General features: G+C 32.9%; 1 protein-coding gene across 1 annotated transcript in view; it reads right to left on the bottom strand.

Annotated features, from left to right (window-relative positions):
• Nucleotides 1–11882, bottom strand: part of LOC127737590 (uncharacterized) — a 48085-nt gene that overhangs the window by 1407 nt on the left and 34796 nt on the right. Inside the window, exons 11-16 of the mRNA XM_052248421.1 lie at nt 11099–11167; nt 7991–8008; nt 5411–5498; nt 3370–3423; nt 1964–2299; nt 306–614 (exon numbers count right to left, since the gene is read on the bottom strand). Of these exons, the coding sequence (XP_052104381.1) occupies nt 306–614; nt 1964–2299; nt 3370–3423; nt 5411–5498; nt 7991–8008; nt 11099–11167 (874 nt within the window). The remainder of the gene's footprint in view (nt 1–305; nt 615–1963; nt 2300–3369; nt 3424–5410; nt 5499–7990; nt 8009–11098; nt 11168–11882) is intronic.

Raw genomic sequence — 11882 nt, 5'->3', positions numbered from 1 at the left:
AATAAATTTTTATCTTATATTGCTCTGAGTAAAAAATGAATGCAAGAGTTTATCTAAATTTGCATATTCTGACATTTTGTCAGCTTAGCGACGAAAATGCACGAATAAGACCTAAAGAATTGATCTTTTTTTTTGTCTAAATAACTACATCATTTTTTCCAAATGTGTAGTCCTTGGCGTGATCGATGTCAACAACTGTACTTGAAAACTGACATGCTAGCAAGGTACCCGCTTACATATTTTTGAGTTAGGAAATTTAGGGTACATAATTAGCCGATGTTGAAAATGGTCAATGTAATACATACCACCTTCACAAACAGGTATACCGGAGGTTGATGTCAGGTTTGCAGCAAGTTGCATATCCGTCATGAGTGGAACACAAGAGATCGTTTGATTTTCAGAAAACTGCGAAACAGGAATGATCGCATCAACTGAGACTGTGGTGCCACTGTTCTTATCATTGCTGCTACATACATCTATGTTAGGTATCAAACGTGACGATTTCCCATTGTTTACAAACAAGGCTACAGAGCTGGCCATGCAAGTTTTTATCATTTCACAATGAATATGAATGTTGTCATTAATTCGAGTAACTCTTTGCATTAGCTGTGGGTCTATTATAAAAAAGAAAATATAAAAAATTGTTCATAAGGGTTTGCGTTAACAAAATTCAAATACTAAAACTTTTTATTTAATATTAAAGTCGCCTAGTGTGTTAGAGGTTATGGGTTGAATCCGCAACCGGTATGAATGAATTAAAAAAAAATAGGCATTTGCTGCTTCTCCGCTAATTATAAGCACGCAGCATTTATGGGAACATCATCATCATCATCTCCAGAAAAAAGTAGTATCCTGTCTCACCTAATCACCCTGCTTTACCTATTAGAGCAAACTTATCATATTTAAGAGTGTTGTAGCCGTATAGTGTGTTGTGATTTCCAACAGAGAACAAATAAAGAGAGAAGATACAAACAGAAAGATTAAAAACCAAAACTCAAAGGAGGACAGAAAATACTATGGTCAAAAGAAAAAAGAAAAGATGAAAACAAGTCTACCAAACACAACACAAAAAAATAAATATTGAGCAACACTAAAAAAAACTGTACAGGTTTCAAAATGGTTTGATGCTTCGGATGTTGGAAAAAACCCACTTGCACAAAATTAAGTCAACTAAAGTAGCGGATCTACAATGCAATAAATACTCTATCAGAAAAAAATACTAGTGTTATTGCTGACCATATACAAGTACCTGGCCAAAACAGTTATTAGTTCAAAGGTAGACAAACTATATTGCAAAATCAAAAGATCATTAACCACTCACTAAAAATAGCACTCAACAATATCAATTAATGTGTTAACCATCTTCATTAAATTGCTTAGGGGAATAAGGTATCGAAGATTTACTTCGAAACCCACCAAACGACTAATAAGTGGAAATCAAGTTCAATCATAATCTGTTTTATGTTCCTGTGAAATTTCAATTAACATGAGGAAATGAACCTTCTAGTTCTCTTCTGATATCAAAAAAAGAGCCAAATGCTCCATGAACTATTTGTCAGATTATTAACATCTTTTTAACCAACAATTAAAACCGCGTGTTTAAGGATAAGTAGAACTGCTAGAAAGTAATTCCTGCTTCATACTGATAGCTTTTCTTACGTTATTATATGTTTATTCATATGTTTTAATTTCTTTACAAATTGTATGCGTTCAAAACAAAAACATAGCTATCATGACATCTTCTTCAGATAAGATTTGTATTCTAATTTTACATTTGGTAGAAAACAAATTGATAACTTTGTGACATCTCAGTTGTTGGTAATTATTCCCTATTCGTGATCTTAATAATTTGTCATGATTCCTGTTATGACATCATTACCACCGTGAAGAATTTTTTACAATCGTGTTATTTAAAAAAAATATCTTTGAGTCACTGGTTTTTATTTACTAATTTTATGCATACCTTTCAAACTGATTTCAAATTCTATGAATGTCACATTTCCATCATCATATTCTATAGTGATTTCGTAAATTCCAACACTATCACATGTTGCATTTTCCTTCATGAAACGCAATTGTTGGTCAGTTCTTGAAGAGTTGAAGTTAACTATCCAATCCCCATTTTTTAGTAAAACGATATCAGATGACACATTGATGGAAAAACTTTGAAGTGCACTAAAGTATTGCGAAGATAACTGTTTCACGTGTATACCTGACGGGTTACTAGTAAAATTCTGTGTATAAGGAATACATATTTGTTCTCCAACCGTTGCAGTAGTGATATCATTTTCACACTTACCTAAAAAGACAATATAGAGTTGACATGATTAAAACTCTGAGAGAGAGAGAGAGAGAGAGAGAGAGAGAGAGAGAGAGAGAGAGAGAGAGAGAGAGAAACTCTTCAAACCTTTTGAACCGGTCCAAAGTCAGGTACCTGTAATCAAGTGATTGTCGGTTCTTGCTGTTTTCAATATTCATATTGTTAATTGTTGTGGTATAAATCAGGCTATTTTTACTTTGAACTATATATGGCCTTTGACAACTTACGATACGGTATAGGTGTTGTTCATTGTTGAGTTGAATGTCTGACGGTGACCTGTAATTGTTCCCATCTTTGTTTATTGGTCAATGTATAGTTGTATCATTAGCCAGCATACCACACCTTTGTTATTTTATATCATAAGAAAACTCAAAATCGAAGGGAGACTAGATCGTAAATAAATTGACCACAGACAACCATTGATATGTTAAAGAAAACAAAATCAAAAACAAAATACATATTTTTTATGACGTTTCATTTAAAGTTTCATATTGGGAGCATGACACGTACTCTTAAAGTTACAGAACTATTGCAACAACCTTTAAACAGGTCCGTAGGTGACATTGCAGAGAAAACACTGTCCCTACCCAACACATCCTCCCTTTTCAGTGGCAGTCCAAATTTTCATCTTCGTATCGATCTACTACTTTCAAAACCTACACAATACACTGATAATTCAACCTGTGCTGATACTAAATCATATGAATGAAATATTTGCCTCTGAACTTTAACAAAACAGCGATTAGCCAATCCATTACCTGAAATGCTATCCATGAATCTTTTGAAAAGATATATCCATTTCTTAATTTACTTAAAATTTTTGTTTTGATAATGTATGACATTCAATCATTTTTTTTTATCTTAATATGAGTCCCTTTATATACCAAGTTTGATGTGTTTGAGCTTTTGATAAAGGACTTTCCGTTTTGAATTTTTCTTGGAGTTCGGTATTTTTGATATTTTACTTTTTATATATAAAAATAGAAAAACAAAACTGTTTTTAAGGAGCGGTATATTAGTTTCTGTAATAAATGATGAAAATAACTTACCCAAATTAAGCGGAGATGGAGTAGTTGCCTCATATATAATCTCTTCATCCGAACCTGTGACGGGAACAAATATTTCAAAAGAGATAACATTTAGGAAATTTCTGCATAGATCAATAAAATATGAAGTAAAAATACAAAAACAGCATTTTAAGAGAACGATTTTAGAGATATTTTATATGATGCTAGTATAGTGATGATATAGATAATGGAAATTTGGTACTAGACGACTAGACTAAAAAGTATGAAGCGGTATACAAAATTGGTACATACTCAGAAATACCAATGAAGGTGAAATTAAAAGTGTTGTTGAACAGAATGTACAAAGAGGAAACAATCTCCCAGGAAACTATGACCTTCCGTGTTTCCGCCAAAAATTCGTTTACCAGCAAAAAGCACAACTTCGATCTATTAGTCATCATTATACACTAACGTTTTAAAATATGCTGGATATATGCAGATATTTAAAAAATGAAGTACTATTTGAACAAACAATTTAGTTTAAAGGGTAGTTATACCGCCAAAGTTTGGTCAATCAGAACAAAATTTAAAGTTTGTAAGTCATGTATATAATATAACAAAGATCAGATCTATTTCTGTAAGCGTAACAAACAAATTCTTGACCGGTGTTTAACTACAGGAAGAAAGGACGGAATGAATGACATGGGTAACATATATGCCCTTCAAAGTCGGTGGCATACAAAATACATGTACTAGCAGTTATGAAAACACTATTGAATATTTGTTGCTAAGCCCCTTACTGAGCACTTGAATTTTAAAAGAGGGTGCAATGTTTAGTTAAGTCTCCCAAATTGCTATTTTAATCCTGGTATCTCTGATGAGTTTATAAGTAAACTTTTCAGTTACGAAAAGAAGCTATAAAATTTGTCCTCAGTCATGATATGTTTACTTTATTTACAAAGGATAGGACAGAACGTGTCACACGACCTTATGAAACTGAATGCTTACTACTTGCCACTTTATGCTTATTAGCTTAATTCATTTTAAAACAAAATTGCACACAGATTTTTCGCTTGGCATTGACAGGTAGACGACACAGTCAGGATTCTACTTCGTCAACATTATCTCCCCATTACGCCACCTAATTTTTATAATCGTAAAAATGGAAGCCATTGTAGTGATGACGCGCTGTCAATTTAGCTCTTGAAAACCGATAAATTTATTCACATAACATCATTACGATCTTGATATGCCAGTTTTATTCTAAAAGACAAATGTATCTACTAACTATTGAGCATCATTTAATGTACTTTTATGCATTGGTCAACTTAAAACTATTGTCTGATCGGTTGTCAGGGGGAATTTTCCAAAGGTCAAAAATATTTAAAAAAATTCTAATTAAATATTTCGTGGAAGGGCAGACTAAAAATTTTCAGAGGTTGAAGACTAATTACCCTAGTTTTAGTACTGTAAATTATAATGTTATTATATCAACCTAGAGCCTAAATATATAAAAATAATAGAATTTGAAGCGAGATGATGTATCAAATAATTTCTTTTATGCGTTTTCAAGACAGAATAGTCAATTCAAACACGCATGAACATAAAAAGGTGTACTCGACTTTCTCTTTCCGATGAAATTGCCCATTTTGAGGATTTTTCCCTAAAACTCTGTCGCCGGGGGCAGAGATGCAATTCAATGCTTTAAAAAGATCAATCTATTATCTTTTTTTGTAATTTTTTTCGGCAGAATTTATGCTGATGCACAAAAAAGATCCACATGTATTTGCACCTACCACAATCGACAGTTTTGTAAAAATTGTCTATAATTTAAAAGTTCACAAATATCTCGAAGCTCCATACCATATTTCAAGTACAAACACATACATAAGATGCATGAAATCCTAAATTAGGCGCATTCATTAAACTTTTAGAGCCCATAGAAACAGATGTCAACAATTCAAATTTACCAACTTGGCCTTTTTTCCCTTCTCTAACAAAGAGTTCCGTTTCTTTTGTTTAATTTCAACTGGGTTTCCGCCTGGACAAATACTAAATGTATACTATATTCTGGTTTACATACCATACTTATTGTGAACAATCCATGCTGCTACACCGGACACACAAACACACATAAAAACAAAAATGATCCATTTCCTTACATGGCAGTTCTTAAATAAAGCATATGAGATGTAAAAATACTAAAACAAAGACATTCATGCGAAAAACAAATCTAAGAATAACTTGACCTTTGTACAGTATTTCATTTGTGGTCTCGACGAACGTGTCAATAAAGTTTGATGAGTAGGCTTATCTTTCAAAGTGGAACACATCATTTAACGAACCTGAATTCATGATCGGAATATTGTGTCATTGTATTATGACGAGATCTTACTGTTCTCTCATCCTACCAATTTGTGGTTGTACTCATGTAAAGCATTTTTAATATATATTTTTAAAAAGATAAAAGTTAACATTCCTTTATTTCCTTTTCAGGTATACCTATGATATCAGGGAGTGATTTACTCCTATCTCTTATTTAAACTTGAAGTAAATAATTATGATACATGTGGAACGAAAAAGTAAGCTACCAATCTAGCAAGCCTTAAATGGACGACCCAATTTTAAAATCAATCACAAACGCATGATTACTGTGTTCTACAGTTTTCTTCCAATTTTAGATTAGATATAATATTATTTGTACAGTTGATATGACATAGTAGAGAAATGCTCTTTCAAAATATGAGTTATACAAGAAAAGTTTTAATGTTACGTATGTGCTTTGTCTATATGCCTTTTTGTTTATCTTTATTGACATATTTGTTAGTTTTTATAGTGATCGAGATTATAACACAATGTAGACTGCTGTACCCCTATTTTTGACATTTTTCCCTTTATGTCTGTTTGTTTTGTTCATACATTGTTGTCAATATAATGGAATTTTATGCGACTGTCATACAAGTGAGAGAATTTGCTAGCTTTAAAACCAGGTTTAATCCACCATTTTCTACATAAGAAAATGCGTGTACCAAGTCATGAATATGACAGTTGTTTTCCATTCGTTTGATGTGTTTGAGCTTTCGATTTTGCCAATCGTTAAGGGATCTCCGTTTCGAATTTTCCTTGGAGTTCGGTATTTTTGTTGTTTTACTTTTTATTAGAGGTAGTTGGTGCTTTGTTACTGGCATGATTTATTCATTACTTCTTATAGAATCTTCGTAACAAAACGTAGCAATTATTTAGAAGCTAAGATTTCAACTCTGCAGGCAAAGTTGACTTTAGACGAATTTGGTTATTCTTTTTAAGGGTCTTTTGGACATATAGCTTCTCAGGTATTGAATTTTTTTATACATCTTTAAATTCACATTTCCAAGTTAGAGCATTCCAAATGAATTTATAACCAGAAAAGCGGTAATGACGCATTAAACTAAGTTATTTCCATTGATCTAACACTAAGTAGAATCCGCTGCTGGTTGAATTGATTCCTGAGGTTAATTTCCTTTTTACATTGATGAATTTGACCTTTTGAGGTCCCTTATGGTCAAACAGATCATCAAATGCTCCGGACGCACCAAATTTATAAATTGTTGTTGACATTTTGAGACAGAAATATTGAACCACTGGTTTTTTCTATATATGAACTTGAAAATTAAATAGAATATGATGTTTGGATTAGATGACTAATATTGTAAGTATTAAGAAACTACCATTTCGTTTTGCTCAGTCTTTGGTTTTCTATGTTGTGTAGTGTATGTTGTTGTTTAACGACTTATGAGTATCTTTCGCCCATCCTTTTTTTACCTGACTTAAACATTTGTATGTTAGACGCGCCTTTTGTCGAATCAATAGCTCTCGAATCAAACCAGTTAAATCAAACCATTTACAATCTTTTGAGAGTATTTAAAACCGAAAAATTAAAAAATAAGTTATGTTAATGCAGTTTTAAATATGCATACTAAAAAACTTATGAGGGTTGATGCGTGCATACAGTCACTAGTACCCAGTAAAAATGAATCTAGTCTCACTCATTTCGAAGTTAATATGATTGTAATTGTTTTCACATTAAATTTTCATCTATGTTCGTTTTATGCTGATTTATGTCACGTTGAATAAACTTATTATACTAATCTAACTTATAAACTTATAAAATAGTAATTTTCTATTGACAAACTTTCTTATACACCGTTAATTAAATACAGAAATTGATATGGCAAATTATGCATATATCATGTATATGGTAGCATACATACTCATCCTGGAGAAGATGGTGAGTTACTACTCTTAACTCTTAACAGTGATGTGATTTCAGGATACAGTGACAAACTCTTTGATATGGTTTTACTTTTTATTACGAGTATTGGGTGATTGATAATGATACGATCATAAAGTGTTTTTACTACTTCTATTAACAAGAGCAACGAAACCTCCGGGTGCGGGATTTTCTCGCTGTGATGAAGACCCATTGGTGGTTCTCGGCTGTTTTCTGCTCTTTGGTCGGGTTGTTGTCTCATTCCCCATTTACATTCTCAATTTTATTCATTAGTGTGAGCATCATAAAAATTGTCATCTTCATTCAGAGTAAATAGTTTACGATAGCGTTTTACAAATTTTCAAATCTACATCTACGTAGTTGTTTACCTGTAAATTGAAACGAGTAACATACCTTTTTGCTTTTTAAATCCTGAAAAATAAACAACATGTACCATTCTATAATTTCGTTTGTCCTATTAGTCTGTTCATTTAAAGTTTTACCAAGTTTTGCCTTATCTAAAACGAATGGCGATACGGAAGAATTTATTTAACAAGTTTTGCTTCAGGCGATATTGATCATTGCGAACAATGACTGCTATTTCCTATATATCAACATGAAAAATGAAAGCCGAATGTTGATTTTGGAATTAGATGACTGATATTGCATGTACAAAGAAACTATCATGTCGAAGAATCCTTTTTTTTATTTTGCTTTGTTTTCATGCACTTACCACCGTATTCATGGCCATGTATGCATGTTTGCACCTAGACATTTAAGATTTGAAGCGATGCTAGACATGCTATATTCCGAGCAGATTTATATGCTTTGAACAACGTTAAACTACTGTCGTCTCGGATTCTATATACAACCTCATATGTACATGTAGACGAGAAAAGAGCTTGTACGGCGTCATATTTAAATACTATACTTACATTTTCCCTATAATTAAATAATAGAAAACCATTCTACATACAGCATTAATAAGTGTTCTTTTCTGGATATGGATATTTAAGTTTCACACGGGAAACTCTATACTAGAATTTATGACAAAAAAGACAATTTTTCGTTCTCAATTGTTAACAAATTCTTTCAAAGTTTTGGTTAGAAAATTTGGTTGTAGAATTTTGAAAACGGGATATAAAATTTTTATTTTTCCGGTGATGTTGTTTACAAAGCCAGTAAATTTAAACCCATATAAACTCATTGATCCTTTTAATAAATAATTCAAGGAAGTGAAATCTTTAAATGTTGTTATTGTTAAATATGAGTATTTTGATTTGCTAAAAAGAATGAGCACGCTTGACAGTCTAAAGGACATGGACAATTGTAACTCCTTGACAGAAATTCGTTTATTTGCTCTTGTATCACACGTTTAGTATTAATCGATTACTTCAAAGATAAAAAAAAAAAAAATCACACAAGAGGAACATTTGTATCGATCTGATAAGTTAAGCCCTTTTCAACTGATTTGTATAATTTGTTCTTATGTTGTACTGTTACACCTGTTGCCCCAGGTCGGGGAGGGTTGGCGTCTTCAAACATGGTTTACCCTGCCATATTCGAATGTGCCTGTCCCAAGTCAGGATCTTGTAGTTCAGTGGTTGTCGTTGGTTCATGTCTGTCATATTTGTTTTTTGGTAAATTGTTTTGTTATAAATTAGGCCGTTAGTTTTCTCGATTGAATTGTTTCACATTTTACATTTTGGGGCCTTTAATAGCCGACTATACAATATGGGTTTTTCTCATTGTTGAAGTCCGTACGGTTTCATATAATTGCTTACATCCACTTCATTTGAACAGTTGTCTCATTGAGGGGTAATACCAAATCTCCTTATTTTTTATATAGAACAGACCTTTGATTGATTAAGGTTTTCCTCCTTGGTAAGTGTCATGGGGATATATGTTGAGTTTCCAAGTGAATTGTCAATACCTTACTTCTTAATCAATCAGTTTATGTAATGTGATTTACACACAAAAACGGTATTATGTGGTGCTTTATGTGCGGGGACAACAAAATATTTGTCATGGAGGTAGAACAGATGCAATATTTAGATCGATGTAGCAAGTGTATTCATGGACTTATTCATTTGTTTTGTATTTTTAATTTGTATCAACAACTTTACAGCCTTTATCCACTCAAAAGAGTCTCTAAATCTTCTTTTTTGAGTTATGACCAATGCCTGGCATAATCCTCGACCGAATTCATCAGTACTTTGAGGTTGTGTTTCCAATTGATGGATTTAGGCTCAAAATAGTTCAGGCCGTTGGATAACACATTTCGCAATGAAGTGTTATTGGCAATGTCCACGTAACCAGTATTAACGTGGGCAACTGGATTATATAGGAATGGAGAACTAGCAGATGTGCAATAAGGAGGTTTAGACATGAAGTCCTTAATATTGAGATCATGCAACACGTGTTTGTAATTGAAAATTGAAATTTCAATTGGTTTGGTATAGGTATAATATATGATAGGTACAGACTGATACTTCTGTCAAAGCAAGCGGAGTAACATACTTTTTCATATGCTATCTTTTCAGTCGTATGCGTTGCTGCAAAGAAATGGTCACAGTTTCTGCCGCTGCACCTCAGAAAAGTATAGTTGTAAAGGGAGATAGATCATTGAAAGCGGATTCAAAATTTATAGTTTTTTCCATTTCTTTCCAAAGTGGACTTAGAAAACTATAAGATTCAAAGGGCGACATGCCTTTTCACCATATCTGTTTAAATCTAACTCGTCGATATAGTTATCTAAGTTTGTTAAACCAGTTAACTTAAGAATTGTCATTATGTCATTATGTCATAATTTTGCTTCAATATAACAAAAATATGCTTAACCGATATATCGGAAGCAACGATGTCGAAGTTACAGATATAATTATATTCTAATGCAATTATTTTGTATCAATGGTTCTGATTGGATGACAGTAAGCGTAAAATTCTCTATCTCCTTGTCTGTAACTAAGGAAGCCGACATTTTGAATTCCGGAATGTATTGACATGTAATTTCTCCTATAATAAGCAAAAAACTTACATTTTGCACCTACAAGTTTTCTTTTTATCAAATTTTATTCCATTCTGAAGCGGACAAGAAGCCAGAAAACGCCCGGTGTTTACGTTTGATGCCGGAAGCTTACCTATGACGTCACATAGTTTTGGGTGCCAAAGAAGATAACATCATTTCGCGGAATTTTTGTTTAATGAAAATTTTACACTGAAATAATGACTAAAATTCAACGATTTGTTTATTTTGCATTAGAATAGAGATAACTGTATTGTATTTGAAGCTTTGCGGACGTCCATCGGTAGTTTTACTGTCGCAAATATCCGTTTACTTGTATCCGCTACGCGTTGCCAGGTAAACTCAATTTGCGACAGTAAAACTACCGATGGACGTCCGCAAAGCTTCAAATACAATACAGTTATCTCTTAATTGTTTTGCTAATGTTATGGTAAATAATCACAACAGATTTTTACAATTTACAGTTCAAGACATATTTAAAAGGCTAAATTACTCACAGATCTGCTCACAACGGATATATTATCCAGAAATGAAGGCAAATACACAGGGTCTTGAGATTCCAATGCCTAAATAATAAATTAAATACTTATGTGATCAAATGAAAATCAACAGCTGTTATATATGCCCACCAAATGCCAGCAAACTCATACGTGTTGTATGTGGAGGTTTGCCCAGAAAATGTTCGACAGAGTACATATTACATTACTAGAAAAAAGGCGGCAAATACCAAAGAGATATTCAAAACTCATGCGTAAAAAAAATAAAACTGATAATGCAATGGAAAAAGTTACGAAAAACGTCAAAAAGACGAACAAATCCACAAAAGGCGGCATAGAAAACAAAACATTGAGCAACACGAACACCAACAAACATCGGGGGTTAATCTCATGCACTCAGGAAGGGTAAACAGTTTTTGCTGCATGTGTGGCACCCATCGTGTTGCTCATGTAAATACCAGTCCGGTGATATGCTTCATTCGGTGATGTCATAATCGAGATAAAGGAAGGGATTGTGATTACGACATTTGGAACATATCTGAATCATCTGTGATACAGATATTCCAATACGGTAAACCAACTCGTGTGATGTGTGCATGAAATTTCGCAATCGAGAAAGAGGAAGGGATTGTGATTACAACATTTGGAACAATTCTGAGTCATCTGTGATACAGATGTTCCATTACGGCCAACCAACTCGTGTGAGGCGTCCATGAAATTTCGGAGTAATGAATTTAACGTCATCACTTGGAACCCTTGGTCCAATTGCTTCCTTATAAGCAGC

Source organism: Mytilus californianus, unplaced genomic scaffold, assembly GCF_021869535.1.
Source record: "Mytilus californianus isolate M0D057914Y unplaced genomic scaffold, xbMytCali1.0.p SCAF_4, whole genome shotgun sequence".
Lineage (NCBI taxonomy): Eukaryota > Metazoa > Mollusca > Bivalvia > Mytilida > Mytilidae > Mytilus > Mytilus californianus.
This window is presented reverse-complemented; position numbering and strand designations above follow the sequence as displayed.